Source organism: Callospermophilus lateralis, chromosome X (genome assembly GCF_048772815.1).
Source record: "Callospermophilus lateralis isolate mCalLat2 chromosome X, mCalLat2.hap1, whole genome shotgun sequence".
Lineage (NCBI taxonomy): Eukaryota > Metazoa > Chordata > Mammalia > Rodentia > Sciuridae > Callospermophilus > Callospermophilus lateralis.
The window spans coordinates 85,338,089-85,364,631 of NC_135325.1; the positions used below are offsets into that span (position 1 = coordinate 85,338,089).

The window sequence follows — 26,543 nt, forward strand, 5'->3', positions numbered from 1 at the left end:
ATCTAGTTCTTTCCTTGCTTTGATAAGAGTTATAATTTGGATATTCATTTTGCATTTTAAATGACTGATTTTCAAATTTCTCATCTAGTCCTGATTAATCTATACTTTTTTCATAGTGAATGCCTTGTTTTAACTAGCTTATAAGTCAGATGCATTTGTTTCGTTGTGTCTTCAACAGGTCAAGAAAGTACAAGTGCTAGTACATTAGGCAAGGGCAGAAAAACCATAAGCGATAGGTGGGAGAGCCAAATGTGGAGAGAGAAAAGTTTTGGCTTAATAGACCACCTACATTACAGCCATGTGTATCCTGAAAGTATTCCACGGAAATTTATTTTAGAACACAGAAAGTTTCTTACTCAGCAGTACAATTCTCAGCCTGCAAAATATGTACCACCAGAAGGAAGACCCCCCAAACTTGATGACTTTATGAGTGCTCGAAGCCTTGGACATTTCGAAGTAACCATCCTAGGTAAGTCACCCATTCTTCTCTTCAATTATTTTTAATGACATAGTTTAAATATCGGTACTATTTTTCTTTAAAAAAATTAAGCCCCCTCCACACATGCTCATGAAGATTAAGCTCACAAGGAGCTTCCATTTGGCTAAAAATAAAGGAATAGAGCACTAATTCTGCAATAAATGAAGCTCTAATTTTGGGCTTTTCAGCATTGACAAAACCTTGGAAAGTATTTGAGAAGAGAAGAATTGAAATTAAAGGAACTTTTCTTCACCCCTAACTATCTGACTACTGTACTTCTAAGACTGTTTCTATTATTTCTTAGCCACTGCTTTGTTGTCTATATACATTGCTTCTTTCTCAGTCCATATGAACCATTGAAGGGTAAAGTATAAGTTAAAGAAAAGTAGTAATAATCAAGGTAAGCCTCTGAAAATAGGTCTATTTAGGGGGTGGGGTTGTGGCTCAGCAGTAGAGCACTTGGCTAGCATGTGCGAGGCCCTGGGTTCAATCCTCAGCACCACATAAAAATAAATAAATAAAATAAAAGCATTGTATCCAACTACAGCTAAAAATAAATATTAAAAAATAGGTCTATTTAGCCTCTGGGGGCGTGGGGAAACAAAATTCTCAAGTAACTCAGGTTGAACAGAAAGAAATTATTGAAAAAACTAACTTTGTCTGATAAGGGGAAATAAACTGATTTCCCATCTTGTTCAAAACTGAGAGATACCTAGCTATAGAATTTGAAACATTTAAAGTGAAAAATTTAAATTTAGATTTACTTGTTTGTTTCTAATAAAAGAAAAAATATGCACAAAGATAATTCTAAAATAAAACCTTTGCCAAAATGATTCTCGGAGTCAAGGAAAGAATTTTGTGTTTCATAAGAAGATCTTAGCACTAGATCTTGCTGCCTTAAAAGGAAGCAATGAGGAAGAATCATGAGCACATTAATTTAATGCCTGGAAAAAATAAAGTTAATGGATTTTTACATCTGTAGTTCTGGAACGAACTGCCCTGATTTTTATCAAGACAATTTCCCCCTTTATTCTCCCCTATCCCTTCTTCCCTAACTCCTCAAACATAAATATGAATATGCACGTGGATGAATATATGTATAATCTATGAAAAGGATGAATTTCCACTGACTTCTACAGATCTAAGGTTCAAATATTCTCCACTAGACTATATTACTTGATCTCTTCAGATAGTTTATCAATCTTATCTGAGAAGCAAAAACTGTAGCAAGATTTCCCATACATCAAGAAAAGTAACCATGGAAACAGTGAGTTCATCTCAAAACATAGAAATTGAATGATTTTCTTCCTCTTAACATGGTACCAATCCATTAAAACAGATTGACTAAGACAGCTGAGCTATCTTACATCTAATTGTAAACTTTTTGTAGCTTTGGCTATGAGTCAGCTGGAAGCAAGAATCAAATATAGAAGACAAGTTTATTCTGCTTGCCAGCTCTAATTCATGTTAGAAGCATTATTTATATATATATATATATATATATATATTTTTTTTTTTCCCCTGACTGTTTCCAAGGATGGTTTGCAGAGTTAAAATAAAGTGAAAAATAATCCATTTATGAATAAAACAGTACAGAACATTTTAAAGGAAGCAGAAAAGGAAGGTGTTAGTAGGTTCTTGTAGATAACTAAATTACTACTGTTCAGCAGTAATTTTCCCTGAGCTTTCTTGCAGGAAGGGGGAAAGAGTTTTTTTTTGTTTTGCTTCTGATTACATATTCAATGTTAAAACTTAAAGAAAATTGGATAACTTCTAGTCTTAATATCTGGCTAGGTTGAAGCCAGATCATGATGAAAAATAGTACTCCTGAAGTCTCTAAACATCCTCTGTTGCAGAGAAAACATTCAAATAGAGGAATTCTTTTTTTTTCTTTCAAACAAAATTTAAGTCTGAATATACTGTATGAAATTATCATATAAATAGCACACAATAACAAATGAATTGATTTTATCAACAATAGCTTTGTCTTTCAAGGTGTGGAAATGGGGCTGGGGCGGGTGGCTCAGTGGTAGAACACTCACCTAGCACGTGCAAGACCCTGGGTTCAATCCTCAGCACCACATAAAAATAAATAAATAAGTAAAGTAAAGGTATTGTGTCCAACTAAAACTAAAAGAGAGAGAGAGAAAGAGAGAGAGAGAGAGAGAGAGAGAAATAAATATTTTTTAAAAAGTGTCCTAAATGATAGTTGATTCCTGCATAAAACTTATACAGTCATTACTCATATCATAATAAAGCACTTCTATAATGGTGTTTATTTTCACTTTATTATTATGTAATCCTGCACTCTGCTTTCTAATGGCATAACTTAATATAAAATATATGCAACCAAGATAAGTGGTACTGGATCTAATGATGCTCATATAATGTTAGTGAGGGAGGTACATTATCAAACTTATCCGTACTCCTTGGAATTCTTAGATATGCTAGAGAAGCAGCTCATTCAGTCTTCTTCTCTTCTTGAGGCAGACATTGTCACAGAGAGAAAGCCACTAGCAAGGATGCATCTGATCATCAGGCATGCAGGAGTAGAATAAAGGTTGAAAACCACTATTCTCTGGGCTGGGGATGTGGCTCAAGCGGTAGCACACTCGCCTGGCATGCGTGAGGCACTGGGTTTGATCCTCAGCACCACATAAAAATAAAATAAAGATGTTGCGACCACTGAAAACTAAAAAATAAGTATGAAAAAATTCTCTCTCTCTCTCTCTCTCTCTCTCTCTCAAAAAAAAAAAAAGAATAAAAAGAAAACCACTATTCTCTAACTAGTATTTGAAGTTTAGACATTCTCTTATACTGGTTAAAATGAGAGCTGATGATCAGATGTAAGAGTGGTAAATTTGTCAGTTTAGGAAAGTATTTCAAGTGTGGAAATAAAAAACGAACACAGGGAAAAAGGACTAAATCTTTATGAATGGACTGTTTGTTTAAAGATAGAATCCTAAAACTAAAAGATGACTTTAAGTATATCCTGTACATGGGGGACAAACTTCTGTAAAGGACAAAGGACAAACAGGTTTGAGGCTTTGCAGGTTATACAATTTCTGTTGCAGTAACTTAGCTGTGCTGTTTTCATGAGAAAGCAGCTATCAGTGATATATAAATGAATGTGTACATGGCTATGTTTAAATAAAAGTCTATGCACACTGCACTTTGAATTTCATATTTTTGTCCATCACAAAATATTGTTCCTTTTTTGTTTTTTATAAAGGGGGAGAGAGAGAGAGAGAGAGAATTTTAATATTTATTTTTTAGTTCTCAGTGGACACAACATCTTTGTTTGTATGTGGTGCTGAGGATCGAACCTGGGCCACATGCATGCCAGGTGAGGGCGCTACCGCTTGAGCCACATCCCCAGCCCCCATTCCTTTATTTTTTTAACTGTTAAGAGTGTAAAAGCCAAACTTTACCTCATGGTGTGTACAAAACCAGGCACAGAGTAGACTTAATCCCCAGGTTCTAATTTTCTGACCCCTTTTCCAGGGCTCTGTTCTTGGCTAAGATTGCCATCACCAATCTAGACTTACGGATCTGTATACTCGACATACTCCTAGCACAGAGCTTGTCAAATATATATCGACACTATTTCCTACTGGCTTCTTAGTCCTCTGCATTATCTTGCTAATCTCTGGAGGACCCAGCAATTTTGATGTGCCAAATTCTTGAAACCAGAAATGTTATTTGGATCCCAACTTTGGTCCATTGCTCTGACTGGTAAAGGGTGAATTGTTATTGTAAACTTTGAAAGAACTCTTAATCTCTCCATAGTTTTAATGACTCTCAACAAGCAGTTGGATACTTTGTCAATATCACAAATGTATCACAGAAGCACTGGTTCTTGTCTTAAAATTCTTGTTTTGCTATCTCACTCTCTTCAAATCAATAGACAGTAATCACTAAAACTTTAGGCCATTGCTTACCATTCATGATCACATACTTTAAGGAGGATATATCTAGATGAAGTGTCAAATTAAAACTTTAGTGCTTTTTGGGCTGGGATTGTGGCTCAGTGGTAGAGCACTCACCTAGTACATGTGAGGCCCTTGGTTCGATCCTCAGCACCACATTAAATAAATAAATAAATAAATAAAGATTTTTTATAAAAGACTTTAGTGCTTTTTCAGAGGTACAAAATTTAGAATCTGTTAGTCATTCTTTCCCAATTTTAAGAATTATTTCTTACCTTAAAGAAGATATCTCTTAAAAGCTTGATTGGACTTACAAATGTTAACAGTATAACATTTGCTCCAGTAACACTGATTTAGTTGCCCATGAAATCTTATGAGTCAATCAAAACTTAAGAGTCCTCTCTTCAATTTGTATTTGGCATAGACAATTAGAAACATAATCTAAGGGTTGAGGATATAGTGGCTAGTAAGTACAAGGCCTTGGGCTTAATATCCAGCACAAAAAAAGAAAGAAAGAAAAAAGAAGGGAAGAAGAGGTTAAAAAAATAAAAAGAGAGAGGAGGGAGGGAAGGAAGGAAGACAACCCAGCCAACCTTTCTAAGTCTTTAAGGGCCATCCATTTGTCTTTTGGAAATCATGATATATAAATACCAATAATAGAATTATTTGGTGAGGGAATAAATAATGAGGGAACCAGTGCTACTCAACTTATTGTATAAATAGGGATTTCAACAAATAAGGAGGTATATACTTCAGGGGTTCATACAAATAATTGGTCCTGAACAAAACGGGCTAATACCAAAGAGGGAAGGAATTATGTTGGTCTGCTTGGCTACTTTAATAGAAGAAAAAAATCAAGATTAAATAAAGTCTTAGTATTTCAGTATAACTATAGCATAACAAACTTCCTTGATGTCACAATTAGTACTGTTAAATTATTATAATATCATTATATATTTCATAGTATTATTATACATAATTATCACACATATATTACATCATCATTTAAATTTTAAAGACAAGGAAGAAAAAAAACATGTGAGCAAATTTGCTCCAAAAATCTTGACAAAAATTTTAGAAAAAAATTATCTTAACAACTCTCATATACATAGCCAATATTATTGAGGTTTGTACAGGACATTCAGGGCAGTGGGTATATAAATGAATTTATATTTGAATACTAATACAAAAATGTCTTAAAGTCTGATGTTGGAAAATTATAGATTAAATATACAAATGTACATTTATTTATTCAAATTAACAAGTATATATTGAGTGCCCACTATGTGCCTAATACTGGTCTAAGTGCTAAAGTTAAATTAGTGAACATAATAAATAAAATCCCTGCCCTAAAAGAGCTTACTGTAGAGTGAGATGGAGATAGGTGACAGAACAAACAAGAATGCTGTGATGGAGAAAGGTACCATTTTAAATAAATTACTCAGCAAAGGTCTCAATGAGAACATGGCATTTCACCAGAAACCTGATGGAGGAGAAAGAGCAAGCCAAGTGGTTATCTGGGATAAGAATATCCTAGGCACATCACTAGAATTTGCACTCTCAAGTCTAGTTTCAATCAAATAACCTTAATTTTACTGATAATGTTAAAGCTAAACTCACAGTATTTTATAATTTAGAAAGCAGCTCAAAATACATTTACAAGTTGAAGCAATATGGAAATCCCTCAAAAAAAAACTAGAAATAGAACCACCATTTGACCCAGTTATCCCACTTCTTAGTATATCCAAAAAAAAGTTAAAATCAGCATACTACAACGACACGGCCACATCAATATTTATAGCAGCTCAATTCACATTATCTAAGATATGGAATCAACCTAGGTGCCATACAACAGATGAACAGATAAAGAAAATGTGGTGTATATACATAATGGAATATTAATAGGCCATAAAGAAGGGTGACTATGATATTGCCAGTAAATGGATGGATCTAGAGACTATCATGCTATGTGAAATAAGCTAATCCCCCCCCAAAAAAAACAAGGTTGAAATGGTCTCTTTGATATGTGGATGCTAACAGACAACAAGGGAGGGAAGAATAGAAGTTCATTGAATTAGAAAAAGCTGAATGAAGGGAAGGAATTAGGGACAAGAATAGGAAAGACAGTGGAATGAATCTGACATAAATTTCCTATCTACATATATGAATACAACACAGTGAATCTCAACATTGTGTACATCCACAAGACTAGAATCCTAATTAGAATAAGATGTACTCCATGTTTATATAAGTATGTCAAAATTATCTCTACTGTCATGTGTAAAAAGAAAAAATAAAAATAAAATACATTTATAAGTTGGAATGTATCATATGATCAATGATATATTTAATGCAGATTCTTCTTTTTATAATAACTTATTACATTAATGATATAGCTTAGAGTTAAATTTACTCTCAGAATCACAGAAATAAGACGTACCAACATGTACATTCACAGGAGCATTGCAGCACTACTAAGAGTTATAGGATAGCTACACTTCTTATAACACTGAATTGGAGTCCTCAGGAAATTCTAGATTACATTATTGTTTTACATTATGAATACCAAATTTTAGTGATCTTTAAAAAAATTTAAGCAGCCCTTAGTTATACCTTAAAGTTATGGGATCTAGTGTCATTTGCTCATAAATAGCAAAGAATTTGCACTTCTGGGTCAATTTGCAGCTTAACAAGAAGGAATTTGTTTAACCATCAGTGGCCCATACTCAGTACTTAAGAATCACTATAAGGGATGTACAGGAGAAATATTAACGACATAGAATTTAGGTGACCAAATATCCATGAAGAATAAAAGGGCTAATGAGGATTATGACAACTCCTGGATTTCTGGCTTGGGAAACTGTATGAAGTTCATAGTTTTAAAGCTGTTCTCTTTTGTTTACCCTTGATATAGCCAGGCTGGTCACCTTACTCTTATCTAAATCTTTGGCTTGTGTTACTCCATGGCATGCCTGAAATGCCCTCCTCTCTGTTGCTTAAATGCTACTCATCATTTAGTACCCAGCTCAAATCCTTGTCTTCCTTCAAGAAGTGTTTTTGTTTTGTTTTGTTTTTATCCACCCTAGCAAGCATAAAGACATGGCAGTCAAAGGACAGTATTCACTATGGCTAAGAGCCTTTTCTACTAAAACCATTTATTAACCCTAATAGTTAGTATGTGAACTGTGTCTTTTGTATTTGAGGACAAATGGGACCGAGTTACATCATCCCTGGTCTTGCTGAAGCCAAATATCCAGATGGCAGTAAGGGAACCAAAAATCATCTCTCTTAATTCTCCTACCTGTCATGAATGACCAAGGAAGCACTCTCTATGTCTTCATTTATGTGACAAGGCTGTTCTCTGCATAATAAAACATTAATTTTATATCAGTAGGGAAAACATTTTTAATTGTTATTTCTAGAAGTGGTGATAGGTTGCACTGAAGTACCTACTTTTTCAACCTATAGCAATTCAGCACATTAAAATCAAACCAGGGGCTAGGGTTGTGGCTCAGAGGTAAAGCACTCGCTTACCATGTATGAGACATTGGGTTCGATCCTCAGCACCACATAAAAATAAAATAAAGATATTGTCATAAAAAAGAAAAGATCAAACCAAGATAGGAATAGAAAAGACAGTGGAATGAATTGGACATAAATTTCCTATGTTCATATATAAATTCACCATCAAGACATCATGTAATCAGTAAAACTCCACATCATGTACAACCATAAGAATGGGATCCTGATTAGAATAAGTTATACTGCATGTATGTATAATATGTCAAAATACTCTCTACTTCATGTGTATCTAAAAAGAACAAATACAAAATAAGATTTTCAAAAAGATCAATACAGCAAATTTGGCCTTATTAGCACCATAAACTAACCCATCAAACTTTTAATAATGTGTAATTTTCTCCAACAGGTCTGAACCATGAGATTGCAATTGATGTTGCATTCCTACCCATGTATTGTCCAGAAGATGTCCGAACATCTCAAATAGACACATTGTTGACCTGCATGAATTACAGCTGTGTATATCCTCCAGAAGTCACTGTCAGTGACCGATTTCCAGGCCCCAGAGCACTTGCAAGTAAGAAAATCTGTGTTCCTTTTACTCAGGAAAAAAAATCATAAATAATTCTAACCTTTTCTCATTGACAGTATTTAATTATGTAAGCAACTCTAGACTTAAAACTTGATGTAGTTTAACTAAAGGTTTATTTGGTAAATGTGCCTTAAGATTTATAAAATGAGGTTATATCTTTTAAATAAATGGAGCAACTTGTTTCTATTCTGGGCAGGCATTAAGAAATGTTCTTATAATATAATTTGATATGTAATTATTTCATCAGATCTAAATGACATACATGTGGAACTGTGCAGTTCTAGTCTTTTTTATTTTTTTATTTTTTATTAGTTCTCTTTAGTTATACATGACAGTAGAATCCATTCTGATAAAATTATACAAGCATAGATTTTATCTTATTCTAATTAGGACTCCATTCTTGTGGAGATACTCTCTTCTTTTAACTCAGGCCAGACAGTTTGTCTTTTTACCTTATAATTGTCTGAAATCACAATATCTCCAAAGTATAATATAGTAAAATTTCTCTCTTATAAATGTTTAGTTATTCAAGTGCTAAACAATAAATTCCTTGAGGAAGGCTAGGAGTGTATGAGGTTCCAATAGTGAAATTCTTCAACCAAAAATTTGTTTAGGCTACTAAATAATATATCAAACTTTATTTCTTTAAACTTGTGAAATTATCTGTCAAACGGTAATTATCCTGTTTATTGTCTGTTTTCATTTATATTTCCGAAGCATAGAGTGAAACTCTAGCAATTTTTACTGAGTTTACATTTAAAAGATAAAACATTTAAAAGAGCATTTAAGAAAGGCTTCATTTTCCTGGGATTTTGTGGTAGGTCTTTCTAAGCTGACAAAGCTCTTGAGTGTATGTTGTTTTTGAATGAATCTTTTATGAACTGCACCCAATGAAGTAACTTTTGACAGTAATGGTTATGCAAACTGAACACAAGTGTCTACTTTCATAAGAAATGAGGTTTTCTATTTTCCCACAGCCCATTTTAGAGATGATATATTGGTTGACTTGCAGTATTACTTTTTGTATTACAGCTCCTTGGGCTCTTTGCAATTCCAGATTTCTTAATTTATACCCTAACCTGTAGTTTAAATATTTCTGTACTAATTTTTGTTCCTTGCAATATTCACTTCTGTCACATATCTTCTGCTATATGTATATTCCATCAACAATACAAAATATCAGGTCAGAGTTCTCAGTTATATGCTTATTGTTAGTGCCAATATTATTACAGTAGTCACTAATATGGTCACATGAAAAGTCTATGGATATGAAGGACAAGAACCACTAGGGAAGAAAATAAAATGGTAACCAAAAGCAAAGGAATTCATCTTGAGTGTAATGCCATGTTTTTCATGCTTTGGCACTAATAATAATAGTGTCCATTTAACTCTGTGGTAATCATTGTGCCTGTACATTTTATACATTTAAATTAATTTTACTAATAACCCTGCAGAGTGCACATTAATATTTCCTATTTATAGAGAACTAGACTGAGAATCAGAGATATTCACCAACATGAGTAACAGTCACAATTTGAACCAAAATCTGTCTGATCCAAACTTTTCCATTCCTTTCATGATTCTAACTAAAAGATAAAAATAGAGTGGTGTGATATAGTGAGACATGGATTCATCCTTTAAACAGTTTTAATAAACTAACATTTTTTATTACAAAAGCTATACATGTTAATAATTAAAAATTGAAACAGGAACAAAGGAACAAAAATTAGTACAGAAATATTCAAACTACAGGTTAGGGTATAAATTAAGAAATCTGGAATTGCAAAGAGCCCAAATATCAGAAAGGTGTTGAATAAAAGTGCAAGTTCCCCTCCTTCCTTTCCCAGATCCAGCCCCTTCCACCAACCCACTCACCTATTCTCTGGAGATAACCAGAATTTTTTATTCCTTGAAGAAATTGATTTTTGTAAAAAAAAATTATTTTTGTGTAAATCAGTATATATTCTTACTCATCCTCTGTCTCTCAAAGTATACACAAATGGAATTATATAACTGTGTGATTCTGTAACCATCTTTTTCATTTTGACAGTTTACCAGTTTATCTTGGACATTTTTCATGTTAGTATATACAGAGATACCTCATTCTTTTTAATAACTACAAAGTATTTCACTGTGTGGATATACCAAAATTTACTTCCCCAGTTGCCAACTAATGGAGAGTTAGATTGTTTCGTGATTTTTTTAAGGAAAAAAAATTTTAATAACTTTATTTATTTTTTTTGTGGTGCTGAGGATTGAATCTAGCGCCTCACATGTGGTAGGCAAGTGCTCTGCCACTGAACTACAGCTCCAGTCCCAAGTATTTTATTTTTCTGAGTGGGGGGGCAGTTAGCAAATAGTACTGCAATGGGTATCCATATATATTTGTATGTGTGTATATGTGTGTGTGTGTGTGTGTGTAATCTTGATATACTACTATATCTGTAAGAAGAATTCTTAGAAGTCACTAACTCAAAAGATGTGTTCATTTAAAATTTTGGTAGATGTTTTCAAATGCTTCTCTATAAGATAACTAATGTATACTAATTTACACTAGAGACAAAGTCAAGAGTTCCACTTTATTCACACCCTTGTAAAGACTAGGTATTATTATTCTTATTAATCTTTGCAGACTGCTGGAAAAACTAATGTGTTACTATTTTGATTTGAATTTCTTCATTATTTCTGAACTGGAAAATCTTCATATAATTTTTAGTCACTTAAATTTTATTGCCAAGAACTTTCTAGAAATTTCAGTGCTAGTCTTATTTTCTCCATTTAGCTATAAGAATGTTCTTTTTCTTATTAATTTTTATCTTTTTATATTAAAATTAACCCTTTTTCATATGCTAAAAATATATTTACCTAGTTTGACATTTATTCAATAGCAGTTTTCTTTGGTATTTTAAGTAATTTTGTTTCTGTGTACTCAAGTACATCATCTTTTATTTTGTGGCTGCTCCTTTTCATACTCAAAAAGGCATCACCCAGCTCAAGACACTTTTTTAAAATTCACTATATTGGGGCTGGGGATGTGACTCAAGCGGTAGCGCACTCGCCTGGCATGAGTGCAGCCCGGGTTCAATCCTCAGCACCACATACAAAACAAAGATGTTGTGTCCGCCGAGAACTAAAAAAAAAATTAAGAAATATTAAAATTCTCTCTCTCTAAAAAAATTCACTATACTTTTTCTTAGTACTTTTATAACTTTGTTATTTTTGCTTATATATTTTTAATTGTGATCAAATAGACAACACAAAATTTGCCATTTTAGCCATTTTTAAATGTCTTTTCAATTATATTAAGTACATTGACAATGTGGTGCAACCATCATCAGTATCCATTTCCAGAATTTTTTATCATCCCAAACAGAAATACTGTACCCATTAAATAGTAACATCCCAATCCCCCTTCCTCAGCCCCTGGTAACTACTATTCCACTTTCTCTATGAATTTGTCTATTTTAGTTATTTCATGCAGATTGAATCATGGAATATTGTTTTGTGTCTCACTTATTTTATTTAGTATAGCATTATCAATATTCATTCATATTGTAATATATATCAGAATGTCATTCCTTTATATGGCTAAATAATATTTCTTTGTATTATATTTTACATTTCCTTTATACATTTTTCTGTAAATGTAAATTTGGTTTATTTCTGTATTTTGGCTATTGTGAATAATTCTTCTATGAACATTGGTCTACAAGTATCTGAGTCTCTGCTTTCAACTTTTTTTGCTATAAACCCAGGAGTGGAACTGATAGATCATATGGTAATCCTACATTTAACTTTTTGAGGAATAGCCAAACTGTTTTTCACAGCATCTTCACTATTTCACAATCCCACCAGCAATCCATGATGATTCCAGATTCTTGGCATCCTCACTCAACCCTTGTTACTTTCAAGCTGTTATGTTTCATTTTGATAACAGCCACCAACATGGGTGTGAGTTGGTATCTCACTGTGGTTATGATTTGCATTTACCTAATTACAATAGAAGTTGAGTATCTTTTCATGTGTTTATGGGCCATGTGTATAACTTATTTGGAGAAATTTCTATTCAATTCCTATGCCCATTTTTACAATTTTTTACAATTTTTTAGTGGAGGCATTATTATATATGTAACTTCATTTTGACAACTTAAAATTTTAATTCATTTGGAATTTTGTGTAGATGCTGACATAAGGATTCAGTTTTATATTTTATTTTTAAAATGGACAGACATTTATCCCAAGTCACTTTTTGAATATGGCTTGCTGATATGAATTCCTTCTTGGTGTCATATTTAATTATGAAGTACAAGAATATGAATGACTTCCACCCCCTTGGAAGCATTGAGTTGACACATCTATTGATAAACATTTCAGAAGTATAGCACAGGGAGAAGGGTTTTTACACATTCATGAAAACGGTTTTATTCTCTAGCTAATCAAGGTTTCCCATCCTGTTTTTAGCAAAGGAATACCACACTTTATTACAAGATAGGTTGGACTGTGTTGCAGTTAGTTAAAAAACAACTCTAAAGTCTCAGTGACATAACACAATAAAAGTTTCTTTCTTGCTTCAGTGTGATACAGTGAGTCACCAGCTCTCTTCCCAGTACTTATTCACCAATCCAACAGGGAAGCATGTATCACACTGAAGCAAGAAACTTTTTATTGTGTTAACTTCCCTCTTGTTGCTGCCTTAGCAAGAACAGATGACTTCTAAGGTTGTCAAGGCAAAGAAAGAAAGAGATGGATAAACTCACTTATTTTTTGACCTATGTAAGTGACACATCACTCCCACTCATTTTCTAATTTTCCAGAACCCAATTACATGATATCAATCTAGTTTCAAAGGATGCCAGGACACTTTGTCTTACCCTGTAACCAATAATAGCAAACAAAGTGAGAATACATAGAGCTTTCTTTGTCTCACTTTATATATGTCTGATGTTACTAAAATGTGTAATTCTTGTTATACTATCAATTTCAAGTAAAATGTACAAAAGTTCATTTTATAGATAAAATTAGTAGTCATTTGATTAAAAGATTTATGTCATATAAATGATATCTTTATTTCACAATAGTTTTGCTTAAGTAAAAATTATTGCTGCAATTATTTGAGTGCTTTCTATGTGGTTAGCCACCACTCTAAAGTGCTTCATGGTATTTAACCCTAAAAACACTGCTCTAAAGAGCAAATTGAGACATAGAGAAGCTGTCTTTTGCTTGAAGTATTACATAATTGGCAAAGTGGGTGGTATGCAAATCATTGTTTATAAAAGTCAATATATGATAGCAATTAGAATTACTAAGGTTTGGGTTATTGATGTTAAAATCAAAGCTGAAGATCTTGAAATCTTTCCAGTTACCTGGATGAAAGTCCATCCCACTCAAAAAAGAACAAAATTATATAGTACTAGCATTTATTATAACATTCATGTGTTTTATTTAGTTTATACAATTTTAAATCATTCATTAGATATTTTATATGTCTAAAATGGGTTTACTGTGAAGTTAATGAATCCTGAGCATACATAGATTCCTCTCAAATCCCTCTTTCTTTCTTAATCATTGCCTCTGTTGGTTCTCTGATCGTATTTTTTTTTTTCATAAAAGGGTCCCAAATAGTATTCCCTTTAGAGGTTTTCAGAGTGCACTAGATGTACTCCCAAATTTTAGTACAAATTTATAGAGCTATAGCTCTACCATAAAAGGCTGAAAGCTTATACCTTAAAGTTTTACTGTCTGGATTAGAATCATGTGAGTTTGTTACTTAACCTCTAAGTTTTTTGTTTTCTCATATTTAAAAAAGTCTGACATTTGTAGCCACTGAACTCTGTATAATCTATTTGCTTAGTAGTAGTGGACTAATGTTTTGACAGAGTTTCCTTAAACAACAAGAGCCAAGAAAATAAAGAAAACTATATTCTAGTTTTTGCAGATTGACCCTGTGCCACAGCACTTCTTCGACACTTAGCCAAGGCTATTTAGAACTCTGCCTTAGCCTTCGCTTCCTGCTTGCTCAGAGCCTGCAGGTCAGCTAGAGGTAAATGATCAGTCTTCTCAGGCCTTTTCTGAGCATGCATAAAGACCTGAGTATGTGTAAAGTCTTCTTGATTCCCCAGTGTTCAAAGGCACTTTTAAAAAATCTATTCTCCCATTTATCTCTTTTCTCAACCTCTATCCTGCCCAGAATTTCACTGTTCAATACTTTCTTTGTATGCTTTCAACAAAAGCAGTTATGGGGAAAGCCACCCCAGGTGAGAGAATGATCCACTCTGGGTAAAATGAAAGCAAGTCCTTGCACCTGGACTTTGAGGGAACTGTCAGATGGGTCAAAACACACAGCTGCATAATTGAGAATAAGTTCTACTTTGCTCTCTTTGGTACTAACAACCTCCACCAAGGAGTGTGAGTTGTCATCTTTATGGTCACTAATCATCTGGAGTATGAAATATGATAGCCAGGCTATTTAAAACATCATAGCAGACTCTTACCATAGTGTAGCACTTTCTATCTTTCTTAATCATTGCCTTTGATGGTTCTAAATTTTTGTCTAGATTAAGAGTTTGCCGAATGTTGATTCTGAGAATTTTTCCCAGCTTATAAGATGCTTAATGGAGAGACAGAGCCCTGGAATTCCCTATTCTGCTATTTTCAGTGATATCATTCACCTGATCAATTTTTGGTAAAGCTTGAGAATATCTAAAGATGCCCTAATTGATACAAGCCACTTCAAAAAGAATGTATTCATACACATATATGCATATGCATACATTAGAGTATATGTTAGATATATGTTGTTTTGCTTTATGGCTCAAATTTTACAAAAAACATTGATAATTTAATTGCAAAATAGGAAAACTTAAATTTGCATTTCTTTGAAGTTTAATATAAGCTGTTTATTTGGAACATTATAAATGACCTTGAAAATATGTGCTTTTATGTTGCTTCACCTAAAAAAGAAAGAAAAGAAAATTAAATATGACTTTGGAAAGCCATATCTTGAAATTATTGGTAGTATCTCTTTGATGTGCTCACTTTTATCTGTAGAAGTTAGATTACTGTAACAAAAATTTGGTAAATGCATATGATGCATTGGAGGGAGATGGGGGACAGTGTTAATATTTTAAGACAAAAATCATCAGGTAATGTGATTCTAAATGCAAGTAAATATTTAACTATTTTACAATACTTAACATCTGTTTTTTTTTTTTTTTTTTTTTTTTTTACTTTTAGGTGATATTATAAGAGCAGCAACTGAACTGGATAGAGTACATATCATTGGTATCTTGGATATCTGTAATTTGGGTAACAACAAAGTGGAAGTCTATTTGCAGAAAATTTATAGTCCAGAGAATACCTCTTAAAATTGCCAAATGAAATTATTACAGGTTATAAAGAGGACACTGCTTAAAGATATTCTATTATTTTGTTGATATTTTTAGCAACTGTTTTCAGCAAGAATATTACTTGAGCTCTGAAGTTAAGTGGCTTATGTTTGTCCTGTATTTGGAGCCAATGCACTAATACTAGATTCATTATTGAAAAAGGTTATCAAAACAATTCTTATGTATCAAAAAATTACCTTACTTCTATATGACTATTATCTTGACTTGTCATAATTTATGTTCAGTGTTCCATTTGTGAAGTGTACTTTTATTCTAAAAGTTCAGTATAAGGCATCCAGACTTACAAGAGTAACTTTTCCTAGAGATTTAGCATCCTTCCAATTTTATTCACATGTAATGACAGATTTTGAATTGCCAATTTGAAGATTAAATTCTCATTCTCTTAAAGTGGTCAACTTGCATTCTCACAACCAAAGTAATTTCAGTCATTTGCAAAAGCACATGTGGATTGTTACAGTCTTGTTGCCACAGGTCTCAAAAGTTTGGTCAGCTGTAAAATGAATGAGCCAAATTAAATTGTCTTCAAGTTTTTCCATACTATACTGTGATTTTTATATGCTTTGGATTTCTAAATATTTTGGCCAGTGTATGATGTTAAATCCAGAGGCTGCAGTATGTCTATATTCTTGCTGTATTCATTTTTGTAGTTCCAAATATGTAATGTGAGTTTAGATAGTGAAATTTCATTTCATATTAACATCTTAAGTGTTCATATTAAAAGTAAAAAACAGTAACTAAGGAATTGTTTTAATTCTGGTTGTCTTATATTTCATGTTAAATGTAAATGGCCACTCTGCATTTGCAAGGTCCTGTGTTGACATCTATATGGTTTGTTAGATGAGCTAAAACAACCATTAAATGAGATTAAAAATTATTCTATATCAAAATGATTCTGAATGTAGTTAAGCTATTAACTTGTAGGATTTTCTTGTAGCCCTATAGTCGTTACTTCATATGCTATACATTTTAAACTGTTGGGCAGCCTAAGAACTTAAAGATATACTGCAGTTTGTTTATAAATGTGTTCACTCTTCTATTCTTCATAACTGTGTTTAAATGTTAAGTAAAATAGTGAATCCTTCTTGTGTTACAATTTTGAGTGTATTATTAAAGAAGCTAAAATGCAATGACTTTTTTGGTCTCTTGTTTCATTTTTAATGAATTTGATGTGTTTTCTTCGTATTTGGAGGGGGCGGGTTATATGTACTTGCTAAATGAGCCAAGATGATTTTTCCATATGAGTTGTTTATTAAATGGAAACTAGGTTTTCAGTTTAAGCTATTATGACTTTTAAAAGGCAATTCCATTTTAGTGCTACATAAATGTGAGAGAGGGAAAACCTTAAATATTCATTGAAGGAAAACCACAGGCAAAGATTTCAATACTATTCATGGGTATAATTTCTCTTTTTATATTGCATGGGAAATAAAATCTATTTTAAAATTTGAGGAGATTCAAATTAAACTTCACCTGGAAATTCAGTTTATGTTCTAGCAATATTTCTGTCCAAATTTGAAGTTCAAAATCTCTGTCCCTATATCAGGTTGTTGCAAAATTGCATAGCTACTATGGCAGTTTCCTAGAAAAATAGCATATTATAATCAGAAAAAAAATATCTTAAAGAGATGTGTTATTAATTGCAAAGCAATACAAATATACTTCTTTAATTCCATCTTCACATTAACAAGTTGATTAGTAAATTATGAAATACTACATAATCTACCAGAGGACCACAGTAGATCACCAAAGTTTCTAATTTGGGGTAGCAAATAAGATATACATACACATTTAAATCCTTAAATAAGCTGATAAAACTCAAAGGAAAAATTTGAGTTCATGTTCTCCCAGATGAACATTTTTATTTCCTTGCTGAAACTATACTATTCTCATTCATATTAAAAAGAGGATTTCAGATTTGAAATTCTTATTTTGTAATATTAACAAAATTATTCTATGTAGAATATAAACTATAACCAAATCTTATTTTTCTAAAGTCATTTATATGATTTATAATTTAGCTTGTTGGTATTTCACCAGTTATCTTTTCAAATACATTTACTTTTTTTTATTTGTTAAGCATTGCTGCCCCAGGATTTGCATGCAAATTGGTAAGGGCTGAATTGTGTATAATTAGATCTGTTTATTTCAATAATCAACTATTTTGATAACATATGGTTAGGGATAATTGTTGAAAATACATAAAAATTAGATTTGAGGCCTATGTGAAGTTTTTACTTATGTAAGATAATATTTGAGTTTGTGTTAAGTCTCCAAAAAAGAATCATTATATATAAAGGGATATAAACTTTTCTTTTAATCCAACCATGCACCTCATTCTTGCATCTTGTATTGTTATATCAATACCTTTTCTCACCCAAGTTTTTTTTTTCCATTATACTTATGAGTGTGTAGAAACATACAGATTTAAAGCTAGCCACAGCTCTGTCCCTAAATCCCTGTAGGATCTTAAGAAAAGCCATTTAAATTGGTTGGCCTCAGTTTACTTATTTGTAAATTTGCAAATAGTCTCATCCAGTTCTATGATTCTTTTTGGTCTATTCTTATAGTTATTAGAGAGCTGAAAATGCCTTTTAGTTATTTTCATGAAACAAGGTTTTCTATTAAGAACATTTTTAAGTTCTCTTAAAACTTCACTGCAACCAGAAACCAAACACTGAAATTGTTTAATCCTAGTTTTTTAATTGCTAGTGATTTTTCCTAATTTAATGTGCTATTTTTACATAACTGTGTATATGTATATATATATGTGTGTGTGTATATATATATATATATATATATATATATATATATATATATATAGCAGAAATCTAAAATATTTCAGCTTTAAAAGTGATATGTACATTTGCAGTGAAAAATCAAACATTTTTTAAAGAACTTATTTATGATGTTATTTGAAGGTTACTGTTTTTGACTCCTATTACCTTCAGTTCTAGAAGGTGCCTCTAATGAGGTGTTAATATCTATATTGTAGATGGAGATAAGGTTTATACTCTGGATTTTTTTTCTTTAAACTGTAATTTGAGCACAAAATAAAATGTTTGAATAACAATAAAATATCAATATTTTAGGTCATTGTGAGATAAACTCAAGCCTGAAACTCATAAAAGAATGAGATGATGTTATGAACATATTTTAAATATTTTTTTTAGTTATACATTGGCACAATATCTTTATTTTGTTTATTTATTTTTATGTGATGCTGAGGATCAAACCCATTGCCTCACATATTCCAGGCAAGTGCTCTGCCACTGAGCCACAACCCCAGCCCTGAACATTTTTTTTTGTATATTTGTTGACCATTTGTATTTCTTTTGAGAAGTGTCTATTTAGTTCTTTTGCCCATTTATTGACTGCTTTATATATTTATTTATTTATTTGGTATTAAGTTTTTAGAGTTCTCTGTATATTCTGGATATTAATGCCTTATTTAAAACTACATTGAGATTTCGTCTCACTCCAGTCAGAATGGCAATTATCAAGAATACAGGTAACAATAAATAAATGGAGTGAGGATGTGGGGGATAATATACACTAATACGTTGTTGGTGGGGTTGAAAATTAGCATAATCAATCTGTAAATCAGTATATTCTTCAATAAAATTAATATCAAACCACCCTATGACCCAGCTACTCATCTCCTCAGTATTTCCAAAAGATTTATAATCAGCATGCTACAATGATGCAGCCACATCAACATCTGTAACAGTACAATTCACAATAGCCAAACTATGGAACAAACCTAGGTGCCCTTCAACAGATTACTGTATAAAGAAAATGTGAGCCAGGTGTGGTGGTGCACACCTATAATCCCAGTGGCTCAGAAGTCTGAGGCAGGAGGATTACGAATTCAAAGCCAGTCTCAATAACTTAGGGAGGACCTAAACAACTTAGTAAGACCCACAAGTATCACTTGTGGAAATTTCTGGTTTTCAAGATACTTCATAAATGTTCAGAGTACCATCTAAAGTGCAAATAAACACCAAACCTTTATAGGCTGGAAGTTAAATCACACTGAATAAAATAGACAGCAACTAATCTGTCAAAACCAGATTATATCCAGTTACAATACAATTTGAGTGATCTAAAGTTCTTTTTTATTTGTCCTAATTAGTTATACATGATAGTACAATGTATTTTGACATATTAAACACATATGGAATATAACTTCTCATTCTTCTGGTTGTACATGATATAGAATTACATTGGTCATATAATCATATATGCATGTAGGGTAGTAATATTCATTGTGCTATCTTTCCTATTCTCATTCCCCCTACCTTACCTTCATTTCCCTTTGTCTAATCCAAACTACTTCTATTTTCCCACAGCCCCCAATTTATTGTGAATTAGCACCCACGTATCAGAGAAAACATTCAGCCTTTGGTTTTTTGGGATTCACTTATTTGACTTAGCATTATATTCTCCAGTTCCATCCATTTACCTGCAAATGCCATAATTTCATTATTCTTTATGGCTGAGCCATATTCCATTGTGTGTATATACCACATTTTCTTTATCCATTCATCTGTTGAAAGCTAGCTAGATTGGTTCCATAGTTTAGCTATTGTGAATTGAACTGCTATAAGCATTGATGTGGCTACATCACCGTAATATGCTGATTTTAAGTCGTTTGGGCATAAACCAAAGAATGGGATAACTGGGTCAAATGGTGGATCTATTCCATGTTTTCTAAGTAATCTCCATACTGCTTTCCATAGTGGTTGCACCAATTTGCAGTCCCACCAACAATGTATGAGTGTACATTTCCCCCCACACACATCCTCATCAACATTTATTGTTACTTGTATTCTTGATAATTGCCATTCTGGCTGGAGTGAAATGAAATTTCGGTGTAGTTTTAATTTGCATTTCTCTAATTGCTAGAGATATTGAACATTTTTTCATATATTTGTTGACCAATTGTCTGTCTACTATGAAATGTCTGTTCAGTTCCTTAGACCATTTATTGATTGGGTTATTTGGGTTGATTTTTTTTATAGGTTTATTTTTTAGTTGTAGTTGGGCACAACACCTTTATTTTATTTATTTATTTTTATGTGGTGCTGAGGATCGAACCCAGGGCCTCCCACCTGCAAGGTGTGCACTCTACCACTGAGCCACAACCCCAGCTCTAGGGTTGTTTTTTTTTGTTTGTTTGTTTGTGTGTGTGTGTGTGTGTGTGTGTGTTAAGTTTTTTTGAGGTTTTTTTTTTCATTTTTTTTTAGTTGTAGATGAACACAATACGTTTATTTTATTTATTTATTTATTTTTACATGGCACTGAGAATAGAACCCAGTGCTTCACACATACTAGACAAGCACTCTACCACTGAGCACAACCCCAGCCCAAGTCTTTTGAGTTCTGTATATATCCTGAAAATATGCAGGTGGCAACAATTTTCTCTCGTTCTGTAGGCTCTCTTTTCACGTTCTTGATTGTTTCCTTTGTGTGAAGAAGCCTTTTTAGTTTTATTCCATCCCATTAATTGATTCTTGATTTTACTTTTTGCACTTTATGAGTCTTATTAAAGAAGTCAGTTCCTAAGACGACATGATGTAGATTTGGGCCTATGTTTTCTTCTATTAAGCACAGGTTCTTTGTTCTAATGTTTAAATCTTTGATCCACTCTGAGTTTTGTGCAGGGTGAGAGATCTAAAGTTCTTGAACTGGACAGTGCATAGGAATTACCTAGAGATCTTATTTTAAATGAGAATTCCAAGATTTTCTTTAGATTCTGATTCATGGTGATGGAGAGTGGGAGCCAGGAACCTTCATTTTAATAAGCCTCTAAAGGATTATAATGTAGGTGCTTCAGAGACAAAACTTTAAAAATACTGAATAAGCACTTAGACAACTCACCCTCCAGTAAACTACTTTAAGATTAAAAAGAAAATTACACCGGTGAGTTAGTTTTACTTAATTGCAGATATTTAAAGGCAATTTAAAAGTGTCTTTGGATATAATGACTATAAACTCTGTAAAAGAAAAACATAACACATGTACAAGTTATACAATGCTGGCTACCATATGAAGTCAACGCACTTCAACCTCCAGAGTAATTTAACCTAAAATTTCAGTGAAGTTCTCATTAACATTCCAACACTGCCACAGAGTGTTGTGGGAAAGTTTTCATTTTTAAGGTACATAATGATGCAACATTTGCAATAATATAGTGTGAAGACTTGAAACTAGTATTTTAAGATTATTTAACAAAATCTAGCTTTTATTGTATTTAGCTAACTTCTCACTTATCTGTTTTTAAACAGTTTTCATGAGTGGTTTTTCCTTTAGGAGCAATGTAATGAATGATTGAAAGGATTATATCAAACTTCTGGGACTTCACTAATTACTTGCATGCTGCATTCTGGTGTAGAATTTATCACAAATGACTGATCATCAGCAATTAAACTAGTGTTTTGACAACAATATTTTCATAATAACATTTGTTTTCAGTCTGATTATGTTTGTCTTTAACACATCAAAATAATAGTGTGATAGCAAAATGAGTCATTGGCAGCTATGATATAATAGAAAGGTTAATATTTGTATTATTCACCTGTTGGAATTTATTCAGCAGGTTTTACAGGTCATTCCCATAACTCCTTTCCTCTGCTGGGTGGTATTGATTGTCAATTCCCACCCTTGATTGTGGTAGTTTTCCTGATTCCAGACTCTTTGACTTGGACTTTTAACTATCACTGTGTCTGCCTTCCTTTTGACCTGGTGGCTTTCTGCTTCTCTGACAGCCTCATTCTTGTTAGTCTAGATTGCTGACTCTTGACCCAAAGAGACTCCTGTTATCTCTGTTTTCTGTTTATCTTCTTGTCTTTTCATCTATTCCTTCAGCAGCCCTTACCACACATCGCAATCTCCCCATCCCAGAAAATTGCCCAGACAAGATGATCCTCTAGCAATGTAAGTCCAACTGCTGCTAGGATCCAGTGTACACCTGACTTAAAATAGAGCTTTAAGTACATGAAGCAATTTTTAAAAACCTATTTATGCTTTTTATGCTTTTGGAAGAATGAAAATTACATACTCTAAATGTTAAAAGTTAAACCTTGAACAATCCTTTTAGAGTATAACACATGGGGGAAAATTAATGGAATGCAGCAACTCATAGGTATCAATCAACAAATATTTGAGTGCCTACCATGGGCAAGGCACTGTATGTGAAAATATCTCTAACCGCTGGATTATGTTTGGTTTCTAACAAACAAAGTAGCAGATCATATTCCTTGGGGAGCCTGCTAAGAAAAAAATCCACAAAGAAATTAGAGGATAAAAAAGTAGTAAAATCCTTTCTACTAATGTCAGAGCAATTAAAATTATGGATCTTAACTTACTCTGGCTAAACTGGTTGATAACATATTTCAGCAGAGCTTGGAAAACCAGTTTAGTATTGTAGATATTCTGAGAGGTAACTTTTAGCCTTGTCACATGTGATTCCCAAGAGTCCAGTTCCTCATTCCAATCCACTCCGTGTTTATGAAAGTGCATTAGCTGGAACAGTAAGAAGAAAAAAAAAACGCACTGCAGGAAGTCATCCAATTCTGATAAGTTGACATGTAGAATAAAGTTGATGGTGTTATTTAGTACTAAGGTAGTCTGGATAAGGGTTGTATATGTGTGTTGGAGGAGGGACAGGCAAAGGTGAACGTAGATAACTAAAGTGAAAAAAAGAGCTGATGTATTCAGAGCTTATGTTGCTAGAGGCAAGATCAGTTACCTGCCTGCAACTGAAATTTCAAACTTCTGTTTAGCAGGGAAATGAGTGGACAATGGTGACTGATAGTTGGAAATAACAGCAGACATCTTAAGTTTTATGCTCAAATGAATGAGCAATGAACCAGGAGAATAAGTCCAGTTTTTCCTGGCTCCTGGTAATTTTTACCTTTTTACTTAAAAATACAGCAACTTTTTCACTGAATGCCTATGTGACTGTGACTTATTATAATGAAACCAGCAACTACACTACAACAGAGGCATGTGAATGTGGCGTTTATGGATTAGCCTCACCAGTGGCTAATGCTATGGGGGTGGTAGGCATCCCTAAGAACAATAACTACCAAGCTTGTGACTTCAACACTGAATTTACTAATACTAAGAAGCCCTGGATTGCACTGATAGAAAGAGGTAATTGTTCATTTTCCGAAAAAATTCAAACAGCGGGTAGAAGAAATGCTGATGCTGTTGTGATTTACAATGCTCCAGAGACTGGCAACCAGACGATACAGATGGGAAATTTTGGTAAGTAAGAATTGATTCCCAAAGAAAGTTAATCTCTTTGTATATCTTACAGTGGCATTTCCATCTAGAATTACTCTAGGATCTGGCAATGAAGTTATAAAACAATCTTACTTTATACTTACCAGGACATTACTTGGAATTATCTTTAATTAATTTGTCCCAAGAACAATAGCAGTCCATGAAGTAGTTCCTGTTTCCTTTCAATTTTTCTTAGTTCTACAAAGTTTTTCAGCCTGCAATGCATAATTACTTTTTAATAAGTCCTATCTTCACCTCTAAACATTGAAATATAATATTTTGATTAATAGCTGTGTTTTTCAGTTTAATTCATTTTCTCCCCCCAAAAAGATTGTATATATTCAAGTATATTAAACTGCAAAACTGATTATTATGAATAAAGAATAGCATACTGTAAATGTGTAAAATGTTACAGAAATGAGAATTAGATTATTCTGTATGCATGTAAAACTTAAACATTAGTGGGATTTATATATACAAAACTACTATTCAAGAAATGTTATCCATTTAAAAAAATATGGCAGAAATAGGGTAGCAATGTAACTCACGTGAAAAATAAAGATTTCCCTTAGAAATGTTTACTGATGACTTGTTAAGTAAACAATCTAATCATCTAATTTATTAACAGTAAAGGAATTTGGTTTTGAAAATTACTATTTTTTATTCTATTTTATTTTGTAGAAAAAAATGTCATTTTCTGGATAAATGTTTTTTTTTTAAACCACTGTAGTAAACTTCTGCCCCAAGTTTTCAAGGGTGGACATGTATATCTTTTACTCCAGATTTAGCATAAGGGAATATGGGGGAATAATTTCAAACAAGGGCAATAATTTCAAATAAGGGATGATGTAAATGAATATAATATTTTGATAATTGGTGTCAATACCATCAAATGTGACCTGCAAGAACATTAATGCAAATTAAACACATTTCAGAATTATGAAAAGGAGAAAATTGAATTTGTGTTAACAATAAGAGAGTACTTGGAATATTCCAAGTTATATACATATAAGATGACACTTTAGTACTAATGTTTGAAAAACAAGTTTATTGTTTCTCTGAAAAGCCTGGTATGGTCTTTCAGCAGTACAAACTTATTGTAAATGTACAAAAACTCTACTTGCTAATTTTTGTAACACATTCTGGATGTCACCAGAGCTCAGGTAGTCACATTTTTTTTTTTTTATTTTCAAGCTAAAAACTTTTCACAAGCATTTCCTGAATGTTCTTGATTTCACAAGTGGCTTTTATATTTGTAGAAAAAAGCAATGTAACTTTCTGGTGGCAAATGGAAATTAAATCTACCTTAAAGAAACTACTCCCTTCCTATGCAGAGATACTAAGTGCTCTAGGTTTCTTTTTGCATGCACAATCATATTCTACATAGTTGCTCTCCTGCTATTTTTAAAGTATAAACAGTATCAAACTAATTAGTAGTCCTGTTTTCAAAACTTGACTTGCAACCTGCAGTAAGGGTCAACATCTAGTGGAATGTAGGCACTCCATTGCTGAATTTTAAATATTTACAAAAGATCACTCACGGTAAATGTCTCCAAAAGGTATGTGAACCATCATTTGAATACATAACCCTGACCACAGTTTTAAGAAGAAGATAGTTAGACTTATAATTCAATGCATACCTCCAATATAAGCAAAATCATTTTTAAAAAACTATAGCATTGCCCCTGTTTTAAAATAAGCACAGTAGTCCAGGTGTGATGGTGCATGCCTTTAATAATCCCAGTGGCTGGGGAGGCTGAGACAGGAGGATCTCAAGTTCAAAGCCAGCCTCATCAACTTTTCAAGGCCCTAAGCAACTCAGAAAGACCCTATCTCAAAATAAAATAAAATAAGAAGGACTGGGGATATGGCTCAGTGGTAAAGCATCCCTGGGTTCAATCCCCAGTACCAAATAAAATAAATAAATAAATAAGCACATTGAGCCAGGTAGGGTGCCACGTGCTTAGAATCCAACTACTTTGGTGGCTGATCCATGAGGATCATGAGTTTGAGACCAGTATAATCAACTGGGTGAAACCCCAGCTAAAATTACAATAAACACATTGAAATATATAGGATAGAGGGGAGATAGGGATGGAGAAATGTTGATCAATGGGTACTAAATTAAAGTTAGGTCAGAGTAAGAAATTCTGGTATGCTATTGCCCAGTGGGGTGACTAGAGATAACAATAAGCTACTATATATATTTCAAAAGGGGTTGAAGAGAAGGGAGAGGGATAGGATAGGAAAGACAGTAGAATGAATCTGACATAATTTTCACATATATATATATATATATATATATATATATATATATATATACACATATA

The 26,543-nt window shown here is 32.8% G+C and overlaps 2 protein-coding genes across 4 annotated transcripts in view; both read left to right on the plus strand.

Moving 5' to 3' along the window:
* Positions 1-15,986, plus strand: part of Radx (RPA1 related single stranded DNA binding protein, X-linked) — a 63,863-nt gene extending 47,877 nt beyond the window's left edge. For all 3 annotated transcript variants that reach the window (XM_077107311.1, XM_077107312.1, XM_077107313.1), the window contains 3 exons: positions 179-469; positions 8,336-8,503; positions 15,752-15,986. In XM_077107311.1, the coding sequence (XP_076963426.1) occupies positions 179-469; positions 8,336-8,503; positions 15,752-15,882 (590 nt within the window). In that variant the 3' untranslated portion in view covers positions 15,883-15,986. The remainder of the gene's footprint in view (positions 1-178; positions 470-8,335; positions 8,504-15,751) is intronic.
* Positions 15,987-23,789: 7,803 nt separating this feature from the next.
* Rnf128 (ring finger protein 128) overlaps positions 23,790-26,543 on the plus strand; it is a 96,612-nt gene continuing 93,858 nt past the window's right edge. Inside the window, exon 1 of the mRNA XM_077106883.1 lies at positions 23,790-24,195. Within this exon, the coding sequence (XP_076962998.1) occupies positions 23,790-24,195 (406 nt within the window). The remainder of the gene's footprint in view (positions 24,196-26,543) is intronic.